The sequence below is a fragment of the Mobula hypostoma genome, chromosome 6 (assembly GCF_963921235.1).
Source record: "Mobula hypostoma chromosome 6, sMobHyp1.1, whole genome shotgun sequence".
Taxonomy (NCBI): Eukaryota; Metazoa; Chordata; class Chondrichthyes; order Myliobatiformes; family Myliobatidae; genus Mobula; species Mobula hypostoma.
Window position 1 is genome coordinate 117490002 of NC_086102.1, and position 13223 is coordinate 117503224.

At 42.0% G+C, this 13223-nt stretch overlaps 1 protein-coding gene across 1 annotated transcript in view; it reads left to right on the forward strand.

Annotated features, from left to right (window-relative positions):
• The window catches only part of bmpr2b (bone morphogenetic protein receptor, type II b (serine/threonine kinase)), a 298656-nt gene that overhangs the window by 217541 nt on the left and 67892 nt on the right, over window positions 1–13223 (forward strand). The window contains exon 4 of the mRNA XM_063051556.1: window positions 127–237. Within this exon, the coding sequence (XP_062907626.1) occupies window positions 127–237 (111 nt within the window). The remainder of the gene's footprint in view (window positions 1–126; window positions 238–13223) is intronic.

The window sequence follows — 13223 nt, forward strand, 5'->3', positions numbered from 1 at the left end:
GAGGAATTTTAACAAGTACACTTCTCTCTTTTTTTTGTTGCTACCTTAAAATGTGTTAGCCCGTTGATAAAAATAAATGAACTGGAATGATTGACAACACTGAGAATACATCTTACTGTATTACAGGTCCTTCGAATAGACATTCCAAAGAGGAGCCAATTGTGATTGCCTTGGCATCAGTATCTGTCGTAGCTGTCCTGATCGCAGCTCTCTTCTTTGGATATAGAATGTTTGCAGGTTAGTGTCTATAGTGAAATTTGTGTTGACTTTCTGTTGGTTTTAGCAATGCTCAAAATAATCACATGCATACATATTACAGCCTATACACAAGCTATTGCAGTGACAGCATCAGCGCTACACAGATATGTACTCTTCACAATCATATGCTAATGCGTCAAGACATATGCCATTTTTAATATTGCACTTAACCACAGCACTGTACATATAAATTCCATAGCATCACTGCATAAGGTAGCGCACACAGCACTTCACCACAGCATTGCATTCAACCATGCGCATATGAAAGCATACATGCATACATGTGGACGCACCACATAACTGTATAATCATAGTAATGAACATATAGAGTACCATGAAACCACACACATGCTCCACAAGCGGGTGTGCACAAATACATCGCTACTCACATGTGCTTGTTCTGTTTCTCTCACATACGCATTCACTGTCACACACCCACACTCTCAAACTTCTCCCACACACAAAGACTGTACCCACACATGTATTCGTATTTTTTCATTCACACTCACACTTAGATGTGCATACTCTTATCTCTCATTCTCTTGCGTGCGCCCACACACACACACACACACTCTCTCACTCTGTCACAAAACAGCAGCAAAACATAATGTGGCATGTGTCATGCAATAACAGTCCTTTCTCCAACCAACTTCTCCTGTCTTGAACTGAAAATGGCTGATTCTCACCAATTGCAAAAGCATCTCTGGCAGCCTATTATTCTGCATGTATGGCCTATCTTCAACATAGGGAGATGATTTAACTATTGAAGCATCATTAGGTTCTTCTTCACTCAAACTATGTACATGAATAAAAGTTTGCATGTTTTAAATATAAACAGAAATATATGGAAGCACTTAGCAGGCCTGGTCTGTGGAGAAAACTAACTCATTAGAGGAGCAACCTGTCATATTTTGTCTGGCTAGTTGCTAACCTGATGGCATGAGCATTGATTTCTCTAACTTCCACTATCTTTGCCCTTTTTTCCCTCCATTCCTCCTATCTTTCTCTTTCCATTCCCTATTCTGGTTTCCCACTTGCCATTTCTCTTCTCCTCCTTTCCTTTATGATCTCCCCATCAGCTCCTTCTGGTTCTCCACCTCCTTACCTTGTCATGTCCTATGAAGAAGCGTCCTTCTTCTTCAGCCCTTTATCTCTTAAAGCTATAAAAGTGATTTACCTATATCACTTCCCAGCCTCCTATATCACCCCCCTCCCTCACCCACCTTCCGTCCCCCTTACCTGGTCTCACCTATCACCTGTCAGCTTGTACTCTTCCCCCTCCCTGCCCCTACTTTCTTACTCTGGCTTATGCCCTCTTCCTTTCCAGTCCTCAATCTGAAATGTCAACTGCTAATTTCCTGCATAGATACTGCCTGACTTACTGAGTTCTTCTAACACTTTGTACGTGTTATTCAAGATTTCCAGCATCTACAGATTAACTTGTGTCTCTGATGCTCCAAGTCTAACCCCTTCTCAGCATTGGAAAAAAATTGCAGGTGGACAGGATTTTATAAAGGAGTAATAGATAAGAATTGTGGGAGGTGTTGTACGCCACTTATCATTGAGGCATTACCAGTGAGTGTAATGTCTGGCACTTACCATTTCAGATTTTTATTTAAACTCCATCCCATCCCACTCTCCCCTTCTGTAGGCAGTATCTTTTGCTCGGGCATAATTCCACAAGTATCATTTGGCCTCCAGTGTCTCACCCAAGCAGCTTTCATTCATGTGTATACTCTCATAGTATCTAGTTTACTTTCTTGTGGAGGATATATTGGCATATGACTTCAGAATAGGTGTTTGCAGTACAGGTTCAGTCCCCTTATCTGAAAACCTCAAAAATCCAGATTTTTTTTTGAGTGCTGACAATGATGTAGCAAATGGAAAATTCCACAAGGTGCTGGGAGGTTCTTAGGCGACGCACAACAGACAGTTCTGAGAAGTGACACCCACATATGTAATCAACAGAAGTTAATGAAAAATAGAAAAGCATTGCATAAAGCACAAAATGGATATCTGGATCGTGTATCGAAAGAGTCGATTCGTTAGAGGCAGAGTGAATAAATGCTGCTTAACAATATGCTGATCATGAAATAAGCAAAACCCTATCATGATGAGCGTAAAATTGAAGGTAATTGTGAATATTCAGCAGGCTGGTTATAGAAATTTAATGGCCACACATTATATTTTCATTATATTAATGGCATGAAATAATTTTTACTATTAAGTACATATATGTGATGAACAAGTGTTAGACAAAGACTGCTTACTGATAGCACATAAATTCAGAGTATGAAATGATGGCAATCCCAAGCTATCTTATTATAGCCAAAGTCTGAAAGAACCCGATTTCCAAAACACTTCCAGCCCCAAGCATTTTGGATAAGGGGTAATCAACTTGTATTAGTAACTAGATAATGATCAGTAGCAAATGATGCAGATCTTTTGTTTCTCTCTTCTCTTCCTGGGGTGCCAAAACCACTTCTAATGTACCCAGTGGCTGGAAACAGTTACTGAAGCTTCCTGGTCTCTACTTCCTAATAGCAGTTGTGGTATTTGTGTATTCAGTGAGTCAATAGAAAAGTTTATTTGAACATATTAAATAAATATATTTTAATTATTAGAATTCACAGGAGTTGTAATACTGGTGCAAAAGATTCACCCCCAGCAATTCGATCTGGGTTGTTTACTCTTCACATAGTCCATATTCACTCTGATTTCCTCCAACCACTAATACAATCTAGTTTCTGTGAGTTTCAGCCTCAACTACTGACTCTAGAAATGAATTCTCATTGATCCAGCTTTCAGCACAAGGATGTTTCTCCTGATTCCTGTTCCAGGTCTACATAACATTTAATCTTTTATCTGTGGTCCCTCATTCTAGATCCTTGAACCACTGGAAACAGTCTGCTTCTATTAAAGTTCCCCAATGCTTTTCAAGATTTGGGTCATATTTTCCATTTAATCTATATCCTTTCGATGAAGAAATCTAAATTTGAAGTTAGCTTTTGTATTTAAACCATATTCTGTAAATCTATTCAATTTTCCCTCTAATCTCACATTAAAGTTTGTTAAAGCTTAATATTGAATGCAGCAACTCATTTACACATGGTTTTTACAGTATATTTTAAAGTGACAAAATAACATTTGCCATTAGTTTTTATTAACAGCTTCATCAGCTGCCCTTTAATATGAACTTCTAGCCTCAAAGAATCACTATTTTTACAAAGCACTCAACATAATTCTATTCAAAGTTTGATTATAATTTCTTTTGTTTTAATCTCTCATTCAGTGTCATTTCATTCTATATGCCACATTTTAGCTCATTTGCTGCCTTATAAGTTTATCCTAAATGTTCTTTTACCTTTGTTTTGGCACCATCTGCAAATTTTGCAACTATTCTGTCCAGACCTCTTTTCCCTAATGACTCTACTTGTGTAAGGCATTTTGTCAACATGTAACTTCACGTAGCTGTACATGGTTACTAAGTGTTAAGGATAATCAGAATCAGAACCAGGTTTATTATCACCAGCATGTGTAGTGAAACTTGTTAACTTAACAGTTAGCAGTTCAGTGCAATACATAATACAGAAGAAAAAATAATACAAACCCCATTTCCAGAAAAGTTGGGATATTTTCCAAAATGCAATAAAAACAAAAATCTGTGATATGTCAATTCACGTGAACCTTTATTTAACTGACAAAAGTACAAAGAAAAGATTTTCAATAGTTTTACTGACCAACTTAATTGTATTTTGTAAACGTACACAAATTTAGAATTTGATGGCTACAACACTCTCAACAAAAGTTGGGACAGAGTTAAAATAAGATTGAAAAGTGCACAGAATATTCAAGTAACACCGGTTTGGAAGACTCCACATTAAGCAGGCTAATTGGTAGCAGGTGAGGTATCATGACTGGGTATAAAAGTAGCGTCCATCAAAGGCTCAGTCTTTGCAAGCAAGGATGGATCGTGGCTCACCCCTTTGTGCCAAAATTCGTGAGAGAATTGTTAGTCATTTCAAAAGGAACATTTGTCAACGCAAGATTGCAGAGAATTTAGGTCTTTCAACATCTACAGTACATAATATTGTGAAAAGATTCAGAAAATTCAGAGACATCTCAGTGCGTAAAGGGCAAGGTCGGAAACCACTGTTGAATGCGCGTGATCTTCGAGCCCTCAGGCGGCTCTGCCTAAGAAACCGTCATGCTACTGTGACAATTATAGCCACCTGGGCTCGGGAGTACTTCGGAAACATTGTCACTCAACACAGTCCATTGCTGCATTCAGAAATGCAACTTGAAACTGTATCATGCAAGGAGGAAGCCATACATCAACTCCATGCAGAAACGCCGGCGAGCTCTCTGGGCCAGAGCTCATCTCAGATGGACCGAAAGACTGTGGAACCGTGTGCTGTGGTCAGATGAGTCCACATTTCAGCTAGTTTTTGGAAAAAACGGGCGTCGAGTTCTCCGTGCCAAAGATGAAAACGACCATCCAGATTGGTATCAGCGAAAGGTGCAAAAGCCAGCATCTATGATGGTATGGGGGTGCATCAGTGCCCACGGCATGGGTGAGTTGCATGTATGTGAAGGTACCATTGACTTTGAGGCGTATATTAGGATTTTAGAGAGACGTATGTTGCCATCAAGGCGACGTCTCTTCCCGGGACGTCCATGCTTATTTCAGCAGGACAATGCCAGACCGCATTCTGCATGGGCTACAACAGCGTGGCTTTGTAGACACAGAGTGCGTGTGCTTGACTGGCCTGATGCCAGTCCAGATCTATCTCCTATTGAAAATGTATAGCGCATCATGAAGAGGAGAATCAGACATCGGAGACCACAGACTGTTGAGCAGCTGAAGTCTTATATCAAGCAAGAATGGACAAAATTTCCAATTGCAAATCTACTACAATTAGTATCCTCAGTTCCAAAACGATTAAAAAGTGTTATTAAAAGGAAGGAAAGGTGATGTAACACAATGGTAAACATGCCTCTGTCCCAACTTTTGTTGAGTGTGTTGCAGCCATCAAATTCTAAATTTGTGTATATTTACAAAATACAATTAAGTTGGTCAGTAAAACGATTGAAAATCTTTTCTTTGTACTTTTGTAAGTTAAATAAAGGTTCACGTGAATTAACATATCACAGATTTTTGTTTTTATTGCATTTTGGAAAATATCCCAACTTTTCTGGAAATGAGGTTTGTAATAATAAATAAGTACATCAATTACAATAGACAATAGGCGCAGGAGTAGGCCATTCGGCCCTTTGAGCCAGCCCTGCCATTCGCTGTGATCATGGCTGATCATCCACAATCAGTATCCTGTTCCTGCCTTCTCCCCATATCCCTTGACTCCGCTATCTTTAAAAGCTCTATCTAACTCTTTCTTGAAAGAATCCAGAGAATTGGCCTCCACTGCCTTCTTAGACAGAGCATTCCACAGATCCACAACCCTCTGTGTGAAAAAGTTTTTCCTCAACTCCGTTCTAAATGGTCTACTCCTTATTCTTAAACTGTGGCCTCTGGTTCTGTACTCCCCCAACATCGGGAACATGTTTCCTGCCTCTAGCATGTCCAATCCCTTAATAATCTTATATGTTTCAATCAGATCCCCTCTCATTCATCTAAATTCCAGTGTATACAAGCCCAGTCGCTCCAATCTTTCAACATATGACATTCCCGCCATCCCTGGAATTAACCCAGTGAACCTACGCTGCACTCCCTCCATAGCAAGAATATCCTTCCTCAAATTTGGAGACCAAAACTGCACACAGTGCTCCAGGTGGGATCTCACCAGGGCCCTGTACAACTGCAGAAGGACCTCTTTGCTCCTATACTCAACTCCCCTTGTTATGAAGGCCAACATGCCATTAGCTTTCTTCACTGCCTGCTGTACCTGTGTGTTTACTTTCAGAGACTGATGAACAAGGACACCCAGATCTCGTTGTACTTCCCCTTTTCCTAACATGACACCATTCAGATAGTAATCTGCCTTCTTGTTCTTGCCACCAAAGTGGATAACCTCACATTTATCCACAATAAACTTCATCTGCCGTGCATCTGCCCACTCACCCAACCTGTCCAAGTCACCCTGTATTCTCATAACATCCTCCTCACATTTCACACTGTCACCCAGCTTTGTGTCATCTGCAAATTTGCTAATGTTGCCTTTAATCCCTTCATCTAAATCATTAATGTATATTGTAAATAGCTGCGGTACCCCACTAGTCACTGCCTGCCATTCTGAAAAGGACCCGTTAATTCCTACTCTTTGTTTCCTGTCTGCCAGCCAATTTTCTATCCATGTCAGTACCCTACCCCCAATACCATGTGCTCTAATTTTGCCCACTAACCTCCTATGTGGGACCTTATCAAAGGCTTTCTGAAAGTCCAGGTACACTACATCCACTGGCTTTCCCATGTTCATTTTCATAGTTACATCCTCAAAAAATTCCAGAAGATTAGTCAAGCATGATTTCCCCTTCGTAAATCCATGCTGACTCGGACCTATCCTGCTACTGCTTTCCAAATATGCTTCTATTTCATCTTTTATAATTGACTCGAGCATCTTCCCCACCACTGATGTCAGACTAACTGGTCTATAATTGCCTGTTTTCTCTCTCCCTCCTTTCTTAAAAAGTGGGATAACATTAGCTATCCTCCAATCCACAGGAACTGATCCTGAACCTATAGAACATTGGAAAATAATTACCAATGCGTCCACGATTTCTAGAGCCACCTCCTTAAGTACCCTGGGATGCAGGCCATCAGGCCCTGGGGATTTATCAGCCTTCAGTCCCATCAGTTTACCCAACACCATTTTCTGCCTAATGCGAATTTCCTTCAGTTCCTCCGTTACCCTAGGTCCTCTGGCCACTATTACATCTGGGACATTGTTTGTGTCTTCACGAGTGAAGACAGATCCAAGGTACCTGTTCAGCTCGTCTGCCATTTCCTTGTTCCCCATAATAATTTCACCCGTTTCTGTCTTTTACGGCCCAACTTTGGTCTTAACTAATTTTTTCCTCTTCACATACCTAAAGAAGCTTTTACAATCCTCCTTTATATTCTTGGCTAGTTTACCTTCGTACCTCATCTCTTCTCCCCGTATTGCCTTTTTAGTTAACTTCTGTTGCTCTTCAAAAGTTTCCCAATCCTCTGGCTTCCCGCTCATCCTTGCTATGTTATACCTCCTCTCTTTTATTTTTATACTGTCCTTGACTTGCCTTGTCATCCACGGTCACCCCTTACTCCCTTTAGAATCTTTCTTCCTCTTCGGAATGAACTGATCCTGCACCTTCTGTATTATTCCCAGAAATACCTGCCATTGTTGTTCCACTGTCATCCCTGCTAGGGTATCTTTCCAGTCAACTTTGACCAGCTCCTCCCTCATGGGTCCATAGTCCCCTTTATTCAACTGTAATACTGACATTTCCGATTTTCCCTTCTCCCTTTCAAATTGTAGATTAAAACTTATCATATTATGGTCACTACCTCCTAATGGCTCCTTTACCTCAGGTTCCCTTATCAAATCTGGCTCATTACACAATACTAAATCCAGAATTGCCTTCTCCCTGGTAGGCTCCAGTATGAGCTGCCCTAAGAATCCATCTCAGCGGCACTCCACAAACTCCCTTTCTTGGGGTCTACTACCAACCTGATTTTCCCAGTCTATCCGCATGTTGAAATCCCCCATAACAACCGTAGTATTACCTTTGTGGCATGCCAATTTTAACTCTTGATTTAACTTGCACCCTATATCCAGGCTACTGTTAGGGGGCCTGTAGATAACTCCTATTAGTGTCTTTTTGCCCTTACAGTTTCTCAGTTCTATCTATACTGACTCTACATCTCCTGATTCTATGTCCCCCCTCGCAAGTGACTGAATTTCATTCCTCACCAGCAAAGCCACCCCACCCCCTCTGCCAACCTGTCTGTCCTTTCAATAGGATGTATATCCCTGAGTATTCATTTCCCAGCCCTGGTCCTCTTGCAGCCACGTCTCTGTTATTCCCACAACATCATACTTGCCAATTTCCAATTGAGGCTCAAGCTCATCCACTTTATTTCTTATACTCCGTGCATTCATATATAATACTTTTAATCCATTTAAAGTAATACTTTTACTCCCCTCACCTTTCACATCAATTCCTATTGCACTTAGCCATACTCTCCAATCCCTTCCCGAGCTTTCTGCCCCGTTAATTCTGTTGTCCTTCTTAACTTTTCTTATTCTCTCTTTCCCTTTAACTCCATCCTTATATTTCCAGTTTGTCCCCTCCCTCCCACTACTTAGTTTAAACACACCCGTGTAGCAGTGGCATACCTGCCTGCCAGAATGCTGGTCCCCCGTCTGCTAAGAAGCAACCTGGCCCTTCTGTACAATTCATCCTTACCCCAAAACAGATCCCAGTGGTCCAAGAATCTAAATCCCTGCCTCCCACACCAGCTCCTCAGCCATACACTCAGATCCCCTATCTCCCTGTTCCTGTCCTCTCCAGCACAAGGAACTGGAAGCAAACCGGAGATAACCACCCTGGAGGTCCTGCTTTTCAGCCTTCTTCCGAGTTCTCTGAAGTCACACTGCAGAATTTCTTTCCTCATTCTCCTGACGTCATTTGTGCCGACATGCACCACCACTTACGGCTGTTCACCTTCACCCTTGAGAATGCCCTGCAATCGGTCTGTGACGTCCTGGATCCTGGCACCAGGGAGGCAACACACCATGCTTAAATCCCGCCTGTTGCCGCAGAAACCCCTTTCTGTACCTCTCACTATGGAGTCCCCTACTACCATGGCTCTGCCTGACATCTGTTTCCTCGGCTTTGTTTCAGCGCCAATTTTTGACTTGCAGACCTGTCCGCCTTTTAGACTGGCAATGTCTTCTGTCCTGACAGCTTCCAAGAGGGTGAACCTGTTATCAAGAAGTACATCCCCCGGGGTCTCCTGTACTCCAAGCATCCACCCCTTCCTCATCGTTGCCCCCCTTCTCTCTTCCGGTATCTTCAGTGTAACGATCTCGCTGTAGGTCCTGTCCGGAAGACTCTTGGTTTCTCGGATGAACCTGAGGTCATCCAGTTGCTTCTCCAGTGCCTCAACACGGTCCTTAAGGAGCTGAACCTGGACACACTTTCCACATTTGTAGCAGCCAGAGGCACCATCAACATCCCTGACCTCCGACATCATGCAAGCAGCACACTGGATTAGTTGACCAGTCATTTCTTCACCACTTCTCAGCTTCCTCAACTGTGGCGTAGTCTCCTCCCTCAGCCTCCTCGGCGAAGACTCTCGAGACAAAGACTCGCACTTTTCTCACAAGGCACTTCCCTCGACAAGGCCACTCCCCGACAGGCCGCTCCCCTAGAGCAAACCTTGATTACATTGGCTGATATTTTGACTAATACGTTTCACTTGTCACATCTCGGCCAACTTCGAACGTTTGTGTTGCTGGATGGTCCCAACCGGTTTTTAAATCAACGGCTCCTTCTCAGCATATTCAATTACAGTATATTTATATTGAATAGATTAAAAATCGTGCAAAAAACAGAAATTATTATTAAAAAAGTGAGGTAGTGTTCAAGGGTTCAACATCCATTTAGGAATCAGATGGCAGAATGGAAGAAGCTGTTCGTGAATCGCTGAGTGTGTGCCTTCAGGCTTCTGTACCTCCTTCCTGATGGTAACAGTGAGAAAAGGGCATGACCTGGGTGCTGGAGGTCTTTAATAATGGACACTGCCTTTCTGAGACACCGCTCCTCAAAGATGTGCTGGGTACTTTGTAGGCTAGTACCCATGATGGAGCTGACTAAATTTTCAACCCTCTGTAGCTTCTTTTGGTCCTGTGCAGTACCCCGCACCCCACTCCCCACCCCACATACTGGACAGTGATGCAACTTGTCAGAATGCTCTCCACGGAACATCTATAGAAGTTTTTCAGTGTATTGGTTGACATACAGAATCTCTTCAGACTCCTATTGAAGTACAGCCACTGCCTTGCCTTGTTTATAGCTGCATTGATATGTTGGGACCAGGTTAGATCCTTAGAGATCTTGACACTCAGGAACTTGAAACTGCTCCTCTCTCCACTTCTGATCCCTCTGTGAGGATTGGTATGTGTTCCTTCATCTTACCCTTCCAGAAGTCCACAATCAGCTCTTTCTTCTTACTGACATTGAGTGCCAGGTTATTGCTGCGGCACCACTCCACTAGTTAGCATATCTCACTCCTGTACACCCGCTTGTCACCATCTGAGATTCTACCAACAATGGTTGCATCATCAGCAAATTTATAGATGGTATTTGAGCGATGCCTAGCCAGACAGACATGGGTATAGAGAGAGCAGAGCAATGGGCTAAGCACACTCCTCTGAGGTGCACCAGTGCTGAAGGTTAGCGAGGAGGAGATTTTATCACCAATCTGCACAGATTGTGGTCTTCCGGATAGGAAGTTGAGGATCCAATTGCAGAGGGAGGTACAGAAACACAGGTTCTGCAACTTCTCAGTCAGGATTGTGGGAACGATGGTATTAATGCTGAGCTATAGTTGATAAACAGCATCCTGATGTAGGTGTTTGTGTTGTCCAAGTGGTTTGAAGTCTTGTGAAGAGCCATTGAGATTGCATCTGCTGTTGACCTATTGTGGCGATAGGCAAGTTGCAGTGGATCCAGGTTCCTGCTGAGGCAGGAGTTCAGTCTAGTCATGACCAACCTCTCAAAGCATTTCATCACTGTCAATGTGAATGTTACCGGCGAATGTCATTACGGCAGCCCACATTATTCTTCTTAGGCACTGGTATAATTGTTGCCTTTTTGAAGCAAGTGGGAACTTCCGCCTGTAACAGTGAGAGGTTGAAAATGTCCTTGAATACTCCTGCCAGTTGGTTGGTTGGCACAGGTTTTCAGATCCATAGCAGGTACTCCTTTGGACTTTCCGCCTTGTGAGGGTTCACTCTCTAAAGACAGCCTAACATAAGCCTCTGAGGTAGAGATCACAGGGTCATCAGGTGCAGCAGGGATCTTCACAGCTGTGGTTATATTCTCCCTTTTAAAGCGGGCATAGAAGGTGTTGAGTTCATCTGGTAGTGAAGCATTGCTGCCATTCATGCTATTGGGTTTCAATTTGTAGGAAGTAATGTCTTGCAGACCCTACCAGAGTTGTCGTACATCCGATGTCACCTCCAACCTTGTTTGAAATGGTCTCTTCGCCCTTGAAATAGCCCTTTGCAAATCATACCTGGTTTTCTGGTACAGGTCTGGCTCGCCAGACTTGAATGCCACAGATCTAGCCTTCAGTAGATGATGTACCTCCTGGTTCATCCACAGCTTTTGGTTTGGAAATGTACAGCAAGTCTTTGTAGGCACACATTCATTCACACAGGTTTTAATGAAGTTGGTAACAACTGCAGCATACTCATCCAGGTTCGAAGATGAATCCCTGAATGTAGTTTAGTCCACCGATTCAAAGCAGTCCTGAAAGCGCTCCTGTGCTTTCCTTGTCCATACCTACTTGGTCCTCAGTACTGGTGTTGCAGTCTTTAGTCTCTGCCTATACTCAGGGAGTAGAAGCACAGCCAGGTGATCAGACTTCCTGAAATGAGGGTGTGGAATAGCACAGTAGGCATTCTTGATGGTGGTGTAACAATGGTCCAGTGTGTAGCATATCTAAATTATTTGAATGTAGGTGTGATCAGATGTGCCAGTAGACGGTAATTCCATAGGATGTTCAGGGCAAAAATATTCACTATTCAGAGAGTGAGTATTGCATAGAGTCTATTAAATACAGTCATCAACATTCCCAATGTAAGCCTCATAATTAATGTTGCCTATGTGTTTTCCTAGGTTCAAGACCAATATCAACAGTAGAAAGTATCTTCATATTGCTAGGCTGCCATCTAGTGGTATGACTACATATTCTGACAATAGCTGCAGATTCAAGTCAGATGTGGCGAGACTAGAATATCACTTCGTAAATTGGAATATATTTTACACCATAAAACCATGAAGTTGTTACTTCCAACTGTGGTTTTGCTAAGTTCGCTCAATTCAATTTAACAAGTGTTGTTAGAGTGGAATAAATTGTTTTTTACATCCGTTCTCAGTCAAACAGATGCTGTGGATGCTCTGGGTTCAGTTCTTCCAGAAATAGGGAGCAACTTGGAGATTTATGTATAATTTATGATAATAGACATTACAGATGTGAAAGCAACTAGTTCAGGATCTTTAACTTCAGTTTTAAGTTGATGCAGTATTCTTTTATGTCACAGACAGAATAGCATGGAACATGAGAAAATATAGATGATGAAAGTATAGAACTGGTGCTGGAAAAATACTTTGTGTATTAAAATTAAACCCTATCCTCTGTATTGTAAGCATTCATTATCTTTCTCAAATAATTAATCATGGAAAGTAAGATATATTGTTTATTTGATAATTGATAGAACAGCTAGATCAGTCATATGGTCATGCCTACCAATCAAAATCTTCCTGCACCTTATAACAGTAGCCCCATGCCAAATTCTAAAATGACAATCCACCTTTTTACACATTGTAATCTAGCAATCCAACAGAACCACCAAATAGAGATCATGAATCACTGGTCAAGAAGAGGGAATATATGAAGAGGTATTTAAAAGATAATGTCTGTGAAATGCTACACTGTGGACGAGGGTAGGAGGTAAAACAGTGAGGGTAGACAGAGAAAAACTAGTCACAGGTATTTGAGATGGAGGAGGTATATAGTTCAGTAGAACTCATTGTGTATGCCCAAACAATGAGCAGATCATTCTGGGAATAGATGTACTTGGGGAGGAAGTTGCTGCAGTATTCTTACGGAAAGAAGAGATTAGTTGGACAAGCCAGGGTCAAAGAGCACCTACAGTTCACAAAGCAGAAACGTGGCTGCAACAACTCCAAAATAGCAGGGCCTGAAGCCAAGATGACAAGTATGGATTATGTTAGCA